The following is a 12,673-nucleotide window of genomic DNA, read 5'->3' as shown; positions in this document are numbered from 1 at the left end:
TTGTTCTAATCATATTAAAGTCGCCACCTACTATCCACAAGGTGCCAGGGGTAATTCTTCTTATAACCTGTAAGTTTTTGAGAAAATCTCTCCGTTCTCTAAGATTATGCGGACCATAAACTCCTGAAATAAGGATTCTTTCTTTTGATCCTATCACCCTAAACCTTCCTGTAAGTATTCTGGGCAAACTGATCTAGTTTTCAAAAATAATCTCCTCAGAGTTCCAAATAATTGCCAAGCCTCCTGCTGTTCCAGTGGTGTCTTGTGCCATTACCTCGTAATGTAGCTTAGTTCTTTTCATGATTTCTTCCATTTGTTGATGCCCCATTTTCATCTCCTGGATGATCATTATACTCGGTTTGTCCTTCTTCAACCTTTCCTTCAAATATCTCTGTTTACCTTTACTATTGAGTCCCCTAACATTCCAGCTCGTAACTATCATTTATAACTTCTTTATTGGTTGTTGGAATACCTCTGAAAGAGGTATCACCCTTCCTGAGTTAACCAATATTTCTCCAACCGCTTGTATTGTTTCGTTTAAGGTGTGCCTTCCTCTCTTTCTACCTCCTTTGCCAGTGCCGTCCAATGCCATGCTTTGGTCACCTTGCATCCCTATTATCTCCATTTGGATCTCTGAGGTACTGCCTTTCTTTTCCTTATATTTCTGGAACGCTTCTTTGTATAATTGTTTCTGCGTTTCTGGTATGAATCTTTCATCTAAGTTTTTCCATTCTTGCAGTAGTTTCTTCATAATTTTTTCTTCTTCATTTCCATTATCTTTTTGAGATTCTGTTCCTGTCTCTCTTTGCCCATTCATTTTTCCTTGTCTTTCTCCTTTTTCTTCTTCCACTTCTGGATGCGGCGTAGTACTTGGTTCTTTGGTCTCTTTTATTATTTCCATTGGTTCATTCTCATTATCCACCTGTATTTCTCCCTCTCCTTCATCTTCATTTTCCTCCACCTGAAGGGCTTGAAATCTGTTCTGGTCTTCACCTACCCCAGATTTCCCCTTTTGTTGGTTCTTTGTTCCCTCCTTGACTGATTTTTTCTTTCTTTGTATCTCTTTAAATCCCTCATCTTCCGTTCACATTCCTTCTGTTTTCCTCTGTTCCTCATCTTGTATCCTGTTCATTTTCACTTCTTGGTTCAGGTGGCATTCCCTAGCTAAGTGTCCGTACTCGTGGCATCTCCTGCATCTGAAGGGGATATGTTCATAGTCTATTGTCTGTTGCCATATTTCATCATGGTACTCTAGTTCAATATACTCTGATAATGGCTTTGCTATGTTCATATAAACGCATATCCTTGCATAAGAAGTATACTTCCCCTTTTTGGTTGATTCAACCACTTTTACAAAAGTTCCAATTGAATTACCTATCCCTTCCAAAATATCAGGATCCCAGAATTCCATCGGTAATCCGAATAGTCTAGCCCAAATGGGTGCTGCTAGCATTTTCTCATTATCGAGGTTATATCTATCCTCCCAGTGCCTCATAAATAACCCAGCATTGTTCATGAAGTATGGCCCTTCTTCGAAAATTTTCTCCTTATCTTCCAGATTTGCGAAGATAGCTGTGAAAAAACCCTTTGCCCCTAGTTTTAGGTCTATATGCCCTTTCGGTTTCCATCTTTGTTGGATCCATTTAGTTAAATCCTTTTCAGACTGCCAAAACCCAACAAATTTTCATATCAAGGCATGATCTCTCATATAACATCTGTATTTTTCTAGTTTATTACTTGGAATTACGTACCTTGGTTTCTTCTGTGCCCTAGGCAAGCATCTGTTTCCCGTCCTTGCTTGCCATCGATTTCCCAGTACCGGCGCTTCTCGACTATTCTCCTTTTGGCTTCCATGTATTCTGGTCCCGCTTGCTTCCCCTGCTACTATATTTCTGAAGGAGGGGATCTCTCCCCTCCCCTGCCTCCTTTCCATAGGTCCCTTCAGTCCGTCCGACTTTTACCTCCAGTTCTTTTTCTTCTTTTCGCGTGCCGAGCCCTACCTTCACCCGAGTGGCTCTTCTGTTCTTTCGATCTGCCTCCTTTCGTCCGTCTGAGGCCTGAAAGCCCTAGACCTTGAAACCCTCCCGCGCGTTTTCATTCAGTCGCAGAGCTCCTCCGAAATTCCGACGACACCTTCTTCTTTTAAATTCTCTTTTATGAACGATTTCAACAACTTGAAAGAAATTAAAAACATTATTGCCCTAGTGCCGTAATCTAATTTACAGATAAAATGGTTTTTATAGCAATCTAATCTAATTTAATTTATTTTAATTGGGAGGGGCTAGTTCCCCTAAGAAGCATTTATGGGCTTTCTTTTTGTACATATATTTATCAGAACACGCTGACATCCTGTCACATCGAGTTACATCACATTACAACTTATATGCTGCAGTGCAGCCATACAAAGGGGGTTCGATCGTTGGTGGGGTGCGTGGTAGCCGACTGCCCCCAACCAACCAATCCATAAGTAAAATGGTGTTTTTGGTTATAAATAAGATTGTGATTTTATATTATTTAAAATATTTTAAAATTATGATTTTATGTTATTTAAAATAATTGTGATTTTATGTTATTTAAAATATTTTTTGAATGTATAAATAGATTTAATATTTTAAAAATTTTTATAATTTCTAATTTTACAATTAAAAATAGCTTAAATTTGTATTTTCTTTACTAAACTTTAATTAAAATTAATAAAAAATAATATAATAAAAACTATTTTATCTACTTAAACTATATTTTCTTTATATAATTATACTCATCTCCTGAACTAACTACCTGTGAATTTACCAGTTAAAAGAACGATGGTTTTCAAAGCAAAAACCCTACGTAATGTATTTATATGTTCAGTTTTTCAGTTAACTGATTGTAATGACCCTGGAAAATTTGTAAATATTTTATTACCACCGTAGGTGAAAACATTGGACAAGGATTATTATTTTCCGTTTTAATTAATAATACTGTTAACTCTGAATTTGAGCATTAATCGAGTAATATCAAATATTGTAACTTCTCATTGGGAAGTTGTTTTCTTTTCTTTATTTAAAAAAAAAAAAAAAAGAAAACAGTTGCCAGCATAAGGGGAAAACCCTAACTACCTCCCCCAACTGTAACCACCCAAGGGAAAGAAGGTGGGGGGGGCGGGGGGAGGAAAATGACCGTGCTGTTGGGGACAGACGAAATGGTGATGGCAAAATTTATGCTAAGTCTGGTGATGACCAGATAGCATGGGCACGAACGTGCAAAAGGTTTGCTGAAGGCTGTGGTCTGGCAAACAAGCTTGGGGGGAGATTTGGTCATGCAGACAAATCTCGCGGACGGGAGGAAGACAAGCAGAGAACTGGTGGTTACGAAGCTCTGAAAGAGCGAGAGAAATAAATACTAAGCATACCGGGACACAGGTAAGTACAATTTGTGTCAACCCTTTTCTGTAAGTTATTGTGTTGCTGAAAAGCTCCATTCAATGTTGTCTAGTCTTTTTTATGTAATCTGGTTAGATTCTGTTAGAGGGTTTCAATTGGGAAACCCTATTCTGGGGGAGTGTTATTACAGGAAAAGTGGCTATAGGTATGGGGTAAACAAATGGCTCTCAGCTGGAAAACGAAGAGATTCTTTTTATATATAGACAGGCTATATGAACCTATTGAGACACTTGTGGCTGTGCGGACCAGGTGAACAGACTTAGGAGAGACCTAGGAGACTCATGATGTAGATAAAACGAGGAGGACCTAGCCATAAATTCATATCCATAGTTAAGCCGAAGACCGTTAGGGGGAAACTGGTAGTGTTTCTAGATAAATTTTAGAGCAAGTTGCAAAACTGTAAGTTTTAAATATTATTTATCTTTCGGCAATTATAGTATTTACTCTTATTCCAGCAAAAGATTAAAGTTACTCTTTTCGAACAATTGAAAGTAAACAAAAGAGACTGGAACATTTCTTTCACAAACAAGAAGAAAGGAGAAACTGTAGAAACGAGACATGGGTTAAATAGAAGATTTAACTAATACCAAGTTTATTAGATGTCAGAAGCAGTCATATGTTTATAGTGAAGCTACCCTGTATGTCAGCATTGAAACAAAGCAAATATGACCAGCACCATAACAGCGCCTGAACAGGACCTCTGTGCACCATAGTGGGTTAGCTGTAGGCTAGGGTCTTCAATAGAGAATGAGTCATATAGAGAATGGGTTTTCCTCAATCAGAGAAGAGTACAAAAAAACCCTAAGAGCTCATAAACCCCCCCTTATCGGGTATAGCTGTGCCATGATAGTGACGTTTATATAAAACAGAACAGTAGTAAACTAGTAATGATGAAAGAAAACATATCTAGATATGCTGGAACTATCCAGTAATCGCCAAAATCTGAAATGCATATAAATATAATGAGTACCAGAGTCCACCATTCATTCTAGGGTAGAACCAAACCCAGCACAAAAGCAAACCAAATGAGTATAGATACAAATATATATTTCACTGAGTAAAAATCTAAATATATATAATCCAGACAGAGCAAGGGGCAGCAGCCCATAGCACAATCTAAGAGAGTTAAGAGACTTGTTAACAGAGTTAAAAATTCCTATATCTTTATATATGTCAGGCCAGAGAAAGGAGCAGCGGAGCTAGCTCAACTTAAGAGTCAAACAATTCATCAATACACATGTACAGGCGAAGCAATGAATGTACATAATTTATACAACATCAAGCCGAAGCTAAATCGGTACTGCAATTCTTACAAAAACCTCGGCCTGGGCAGAAAAGCCCACTAAACTCGAAAACAAAACTGGACTACAACAATATACATAATCAAAGTACATGCAGTTGGAAGCCCCTTTACTGGGAGACAAAAATGTGGAAGAACCTCCATAAAAAAAGAGAGCACGATTGAAAACCCCTTCCAAAGCGAAACGGGCAAACCTACCTGGCAAGAGGAAAACGTTTATGAAGCCGTTGAATCCAGCGAACTCCATTAACCACCACAGTGTTTACATCAAGAGGTGTTCTAAAGTGTGGACTTACCCGGAGAAGTTGTGCGCCATGCCTGGAGAAGAAGTTGTCTCACCCTCATAATTGATAGTGCTTCATATTCAAGGTGTTACACAGCCTGCCACATGGAAATCGGAATTAGAGTTCACGACAGAATCATAAAGTAGGAGAACGTAGAACTTAGAATAACTGGTAAACAAAACAAAGGAAAAATTACCCTGACCTGTTGAAAAGGGCTGCCAAACTCCATGTGGGGAAGGCACCAGGTTCGCCCCTGTAAGGTGCTATAGGGAAGACCTCGAGCCTGAAAATTCACGAACTGAAGAAAACCATCCGGGAGGCATGTCCAAATGCATCGAATGAGTGCCAAATCCCGGAAGCACAAGATTGAAAAATCATCCGAAGCAATCCCAGTCGTTCGATGGAATGGAAAAGGTTTCCTTCTTCGATTCGATCAGGAATCCCGAGGAAAGTGGTATTGCTACAGTAACCATTAATTCAACAGCGCAATCGAGAATTATTAGCCGAAGATTTTTTTGGCTGAACCCGAGGTGGGGCTTAGCTGTCGCGTTCCGGGTGAGTTACCATTAAACATAGCTTGGGGGAGGTACTGTCAGAGTACTCGTCAACATCCAAATCAAACAAATGTAACTAGACCCGTATGTAAATGAGTTGGCGTAGTAAATGTAGCCTAGTGGAAAATGGGATAAAACCAATAAATTGTTGCCTTGGGAAAATTTGTAAGGTAAAAACTTTAATTTTTCATGTTTTCATTATGTTTTTATGGGGAGGTGTGACATATGGTATCAGAGCCCAGTAACAAAACTGTGGCCTCTGGGAATTGGAGCTATTAGACTAATAGAAGATAATTTATTTCCATATCAAGGAACAGTTAGAGAATTCTTATGCGTGACTATTCATCTGTAATTTTTTTTGTGTTCTGTTAGTACAGGTGAAAGAGTGACAGTATGAGAAGAGGAGACAGTGCTTCACACAGGAATGTGATGGGTCAGGGACCTGTACCTGGCCCTGAGCATAATCCCAAGTTATGGGTACAGCTCGGAGAGGAGGCCCGCAATACCAATCAGGCTATTTTGGAGACAGTGCAGGAATTGAAAAATGAAATGGCCTGGTTACGAGAAGATAACACACGGCTAACTATGGAACAAGAGAGAATTATAAAAAGCCTGTCTGACAAACAGAATCAGCCTCCACCGAATCCCAGCGCCGAGCAGCAAGGAATGTCGGAAGAGAAAAATCACCACACAGAACACGAAGAGTCAAAAGGACGGGAAGAGGAACGATCTAACAATGCTTCTGAACAACAGACATCAAAAAGGCAACGAGTAGAGTTGCAAGGAGAATTCCGTAAGATTAAGCCGCCACACTTTGACGGGGAACAGGAGGAAGCAGCTGAAGCATGGTTGATCAACATGAATAAATATTTCCAGCTATACGAATACGATACCAACCTTAAGGCACGGCTGGCCATCTTCCAATTACAGGGAAAGGCTACCCTGTGGTGGGAAGAAGTTAAGATGGTAAAAGGAGTAAGTGAACCGAACATCACCTGGGAGAAATTTCAAAGATATTTCAAGGAGAGGTACCTGACCGAGCGTTTTTATGACGAGAAGGCTAGGGAATTCCACGATCTGCGGTTGGGGCAACAGACTATGGATGAATTTATTACTCGTTTTACTTCACTGCTCCATTACGTGCCTTATATTTGGGAGGAGAAGGCTAAAATGCAAATATTTGTTAGTAGTCTACCTTTGGGCATGCGGGAGAGAATCGAGTTTGATAGCCCAAGGACAATGGACGAGGCAATTCGTAAAGCTCACATCTGCTTCCAACAAAACAAGCAGAAGGGAGAAAATCTAGGTAAGAAATGGGGCGATAAAAAAGACAACAAGCCGGCTGGTGGTACTAAAGGAAATCGTGGTGGATGTATCAAAGGATATGCCAAGGGACAGAATAGCCAAAATATGAAGAAGAATCCGCTCCGGTTAAAACTCCCTAATGAGTCCAGAACCACAAAACAGCCTGGAAAAATGGACAATGAGGGGACAGCAAGGCCCCCCGTGAAATGCTGGGGCTGTGGTGGGCCCCATTATGTGAAAAATTGTCCCCAACGGAAAGAAACTGAACAAGTTTCTCAGGTCTATGAAGCATCTACGATTGGCAATGTAGGACGAAGCCTACCCAGGATTAATGCTGCTCTGGAGGATCGTCAGGTGGAGTATCGGCCGACCATGGTAAAATTTGAAGGTAAACTCTTAGACCTTAATGTAACTGTTTTAATTGACCCTGGTGTAACATTAAGTTATATAAGTCCTAGAGTTGTGGAGCATTTTAAGTTGCAACCTGTTAAATTTAAGGACCCCTGGTTAGTTCAGTTGGAAATAGGGGCCAAAAGACGGGTGAACGCTAAGATCAAAAATTTCCCTTTAAAGATAGCTAAACAGTCAGTTACAGCAGATCTAAATGTGCTTCCTCTTGGCTCGTATGATATATTGATCGGTATGGACTGGTTAGAAAAACATTGGTCCATAATTAATTGTAAAACCAAGACTATCAGTTACAAGGACGAGTTGGGAATAAAGAAAGAGATGCAGGGAATTAAGTGACCAATGCAAATTCGGCCCATAACAGCCTCTCAGCTAGCTAAATGCATCAGAAAAGGATGTCAGATTTACGCCATTCAAGTGGGTTATGCCAACTCCAAAGACAAAACAGCTGCATTGGAAGGTATTCCCATAGTTCAAGATTTTGCAGATGTATTTCCAGAAGAGATTCCTGGCCTACCGCCCAAAAGAGACATAGAATTTACAATCAAACTAGTGCCAGGAGCAGCCCCAGTGTCCCGGGCACCCTACAGAATGAGCATACCAGAATTAACGAAGTTAAAAATGCAATTGCAGGAGCTGCTGGACAAAAAATACATTCGCCCCAGTGTGTCACCCTGGGGAGCACCAGTGTTGTTCGTTAAGAAGAAAGATGGGACTCTTCGCATGTGTATGGATTATCGGCAGCTGAATAAACTGACGGTCAAAAACAAATATCCTCTACCCCACATTGATGAACTATTTGACCAAGTAAAAGGGGCAAAATTTTTCTCAAAGATCGACCTGCGATCAGGATATCACCAGATTAGAATTAAAGAGGAAGAAATAGCTAAGACAACTTTCAGAACAAGGTATGGTCATTATGAGTTGGTGGTGTTACCCTTTGGATTGACCAATGCCCCCGCAAATTTTATGTGTTTGACGAACAACATATTCCATCAGTACTTGGATAAGTTTGTGCTGATTTTCATAGACGATATATTGGTTTATTCTCGAACGATGGAGGAGCACTGGGAACACCTCAGGTTAGTATTGCAAACCCTTCGGGAACACAAGTTATATGCTAAGTTTAGCAAATGCGATTTATTCAAGGAGAAAATACAATATTTGGGGCACATAATTACCAAAGAAGGAATCGTTGTGGACCCCGAAAAGATAAAGACCATAATGGAGTGGCCAATGCCCAAGGATGTGGCAGACATTCGATCCTTCATGGGGTTAGCAGGCTACTACAGATGGTTTGTGGAGGGATTTTCGAGGGTATCTTATCCCATCACTTCCTTACAGAAAAAGGGAAGAGCCTTTAGATGGACCCCTGAGTGTCAAAGAAGTTTCAAGAAACTTAAATACTTGCTCACCACCGCACCTATTCTAAGCATAGCTAATCCTAACAAAGACTATGTGGTGTGCACGGACGCAAGTAAAGAAGGAATAGGAGGGGTGTTGACGCAAGAAGGGAAGGTAATAGTGTACGAATCAAGAAAGTTAAAGGAGCATGAGAAGAACCATTCTGCCTACGATCTAGAATTGGCAGCGGTGATTCATGCCCTGAAAATGTGGCGACATTATCTCATGGGAAGAAAATTTCTGTTATTGACAGATCACCACAGCTTGACAAACTACTTCAGCCAGGCCACTCTGAATGCAAGGCGAGCACGGTGGGTGGACTTCCTAAGTGGTTATGATTTTGAAATCAAGCATATAAAGAGAAAAAAGAATCGAGTGGCAGATGCCTTGAGTCACAAATTACAAAACTTGTACGAGATTTCTTGCAGTGAAGGCAAAAGCCCCTTCGGGGAAATGATTAAAAAGGCAGCCGTACAAGACGCTGTTTATCAGCAATTAAACCAGCAAGTACAGCAACCAACCAGCAAAGAAAAACAGCCGGATTATGCTTTGGATGCCGCTGGAATGTTGTATTATAAAAGAAGGTTATACTTGCCTAACCAACACAACATTAAAAATCTGATATTGGATGAGTATCATAGGAGTCATTACGCTAGACACCCAGGGTATCAAAATATGATTACTGCACTACGGAAGGGATATTATTGGCTGGGAATGAAGAAAGACGTGGCGGATTATTTGGCACGATGTTTAGAATGCTAGCAAATTAAAGCAGAACAACAACATCCTGTTGGATTATTACAACCATTGCCCATCCCAAAGTGGAAGTGGGAAACCATTTCTATGGATTTCATAACAGGTTTGCCTAAGTCACAGAAGAACAACGACTCCATCATGGTGGTGGTGGACAAGTTAAGTAAGGTAGAACATTTTATATTGGTACAATCTACCTATAGAGACGTGCAGATCGCCCATATCTTCATGCAAAATATATTCAAACTGCATGGGCTACCAAAGGTAATAATCTCAGAATGTGATGTAAAATTTACATCGGTATTTTGGAAAACATTGTTCGAAGAGTTGGGAACCTAGTTGAACTTTAGCACGGCTTACCACCCTCAAACTGACGGGCAGACTGAACGGGTGAATCAGGTGTTGGAAGACATGTTAAGGGCATATGTGATGCAGCAACCACATAAGTGGGAAGATTACCTACACTTAGTTGAGTTTGCATATAATAATGGTTATCATACATCGTTACAGATGAGCCCCTTTGAAGTATTATATGGGTGGAAGTGTCGCACCCCCTCAAGTTAGGGTGGACCAGAAGACAGGCTGGTGCTAGGACCTGAAATGCTTCAAGAAATGGAAAGACTGGTTAAAAGGATACGTGTTAATCTAAAAGCAGCTCAAGATAGGCAAAAGAACTTTGCTGACCGGAAGAGGAGATTTAAAGAGTATCAAGTCAGTGACCATGTGTACGTGAGAATCCGAGCAAAAAAGAGCACATTATAGTCGGGCAGGTGTGCTAAACTAGCACCCCGATTCTGTGGACCATTTCAGATCTTGGCTAGAATCAGGCCGGTAGCATACCAGCTCGCTTTGCCTAGTCATATACGGGTCCACAACGTTTTTCGCGTTTCTGTATTGAAAAAATATGTTTATGATCATAACCATGTGATCAACTGGCAGGAAATACAGGTAAGGAATAGCCTGGTAGATAGAATTAAATAAATTCCATAAAGGAAAACTGACTTAGGATGTTGCATGTTGTAGGTAAAACCGGAAGGAGAAATCCAAGTCGAACCATTGAACATCCTCGATCGAAGAGAAGTAACGCTGCGGAAGCGGGATATTACCCAAGTTAAAGTGCAGTGGCAACACTTTGGGCCTGATGAGGCCACTTGGGAAGATGAAGAACTTATGAAAAGGACCTATCCAGGGCTGTTCATGGCTGAAAGACATCGGGACGATGTCCAATCTCAGGGGGGGAAGATGTAATGACCCAAGAAAATTTGTAAATATTTTATTACCGTTGTAGGTGAATACATTGGACAAGGTTATTATTTTATGTTTTGATTAATAATATTGTTAACTCTGAGTTTGAGCATTAACCGAGTAATATCAAATATTGTAACTTCTCATTGGGAAGTTGTTTTGTTTAAAAAAAAAAAGAGAACAATTTCTAGCATAAGGGGAAAACCCTAATTGCCTTCCCCAACCGTAACCACCCAAGGGAAAGAAGGTAGGGGGTGGGGGGGGGGGGGGGTGGGGCAATGACCGTGCTGTTGGGGACAGACGGAACAATGATAGAAAAAATTATGCTAAGTCTGGTGATGACCAGATAGCATGGGCACGAACGTGCAAAAGGTTTGCTAAAGGCTGTGGTGTGGCAAACAAGCTTGGGGGGAGATTTGGTCGTGCAGACAAATCTCGTGGACGGGAGGAAGACAAGCAGAGAACCGGTGGTTATGAAGCTCTGAAAGAGCGAGAGAAATAAATACTGAACATACCGGGACATAGGTAAGTACAATTTCTGTCAAGCCTTTTCTGTAAGTTACTTTGTTGCTGAAAAGCTCCATTCAATGTTGTCTGGTATTTTTTTATGTAATCTGGTTAGATTTTGTTAGAGGGTTTCAATTGGGAAACCCTATTTTGGGGAGTGTTATTGCAGGAAAAGTGGCTATGGGTATGGGGTAAACAAATGGCTCTCAGCCGGAAAACGCAGAGATTCTTTTATTTACAGACAGGCTATATGCACCTGTTGAGACACCTGTGGCCGTGTGGACCAGGTGAAAAGACTTAGGAGAGACCTGGGAGACTCATGTTGTAGATAAACCGAGGAGGAACTAGCCATAAATTCATACCTATAGCTAAAGCCGAAGACCTTTAGGGAAACTGGTAGTGTTTCTAGATAAATTTTAGAGAAAAGTTGCAAGATAGTAAGCTTTAAATATTATTTATCTTTCAGCAATTATAGTATTTACTCTTCTTCCAGCAAAAGATTAAAGTACTCTTTTCGAACAATTGAAAGTAAACAAAACTGGAACATTTCTTTCACAAACAAGAAGAAAGGTGAAATTGTAGAAACGAGATGTGGGTTAACTGGAAGATTTAACTAATACCAAGTTTATTGGATGTCAGAAGCAGTCATACGTTTACAATGAAGCTACCTTGTATGTCAGCATAGAAACAAAGCAAATATGACCAGCGCCTCAACAGGACCCCTGTGCACCCTAATGTGTTAGCTATAGGCTAGAGTCTTCAATAAAGAATGAGTCGTATAGAGAATGGGCTTCCCTCAATCAGAAAAGAGTACAAAAAAACCCTGAGAGCTCATAAACCCCCCCTTATCAGGTATAGTTGTGCCATGATAGTCCCATTTATATACAACAGAACATTAGTAAACTGGTAATGACGAAATAAAACATATCTCTACGTTAGAACTATCCAGTAATCCCCAAAATCTGAAATGCATAAAAATATAACGAGTACCAAAGTCCACCATTCATTCTAGGGTAGAACCAAACCCAGCACAAAAGCGAACCAAATGCATATAGATACAAATATACATTTCACTGAGTATATATATATATATATATAATCCGAATAGAGCAAGAGGCAGCAGCCAATAGCACAATCTAAGAGAGTCGAGAGACTTGTTAACAGAGTTAAAATTCCTATATCTTTATATATGACAGGCTAGAGAAAGGAGCAGCAGAGGTAGCTCAACTTTAGAGCCAAACAAGTCATCAATACACATGTACAAGTGAAGCAATGAATAAACATAATTTATACGACATCAAGCCGAAGCTAAATCGGTATTGCAGTTCTTACAAAAACCTCGGCCTGGGTAGAAAAGCTCGCTAAACTCGGCAACAAAACTGGACTACAACAATATACATAGTCAGAGTACATGCAGTTGGAAGCCCCTTTACTGGGCAGCAAAACTGTGGAAGAACCTCCATAAAAAAAGAGAGCGCGATCGAAAACCCC

At 40.3% G+C, this 12,673-nt stretch overlaps 1 protein-coding gene across 1 annotated transcript; it reads right to left on the bottom strand.

Moving 5' to 3' along the window:
• Nucleotides 1-1,084: 1,084 nt before the first annotated feature.
• LOC149211738 (uncharacterized) lies at nt 1,085-1,854 on the bottom strand. The gene is made up of 2 exons (XM_089388469.1): nt 1,752-1,854; nt 1,085-1,572 (listed from the first exon to the last, which is right to left on the bottom strand). The coding sequence occupies exons 1-2, from the start codon at nt 1,852-1,854 to the stop codon at nt 1,085-1,087; spliced, it is 591 nt and encodes a 196-aa protein (XP_089244595.1).
• Nucleotides 1,855-12,673: the final 10,819 nt, after the last annotated feature.

The sequence above is a fragment of the Pinus tabuliformis genome, chromosome 1_1 (genome assembly GCF_031772625.1).
Source record: "Pinus tabuliformis cultivar Carrire ecotype Pingquan chromosome 1_1, CPIR1, whole genome shotgun sequence".
Classification (NCBI taxonomy): domain Eukaryota; kingdom Viridiplantae; phylum Streptophyta; class Pinopsida; order Pinales; family Pinaceae; genus Pinus; species Pinus tabuliformis.
The sequence above is the reverse complement of the archived record's forward strand: the minus strand, read 5'-3'. Positions and strand labels throughout refer to the sequence as shown.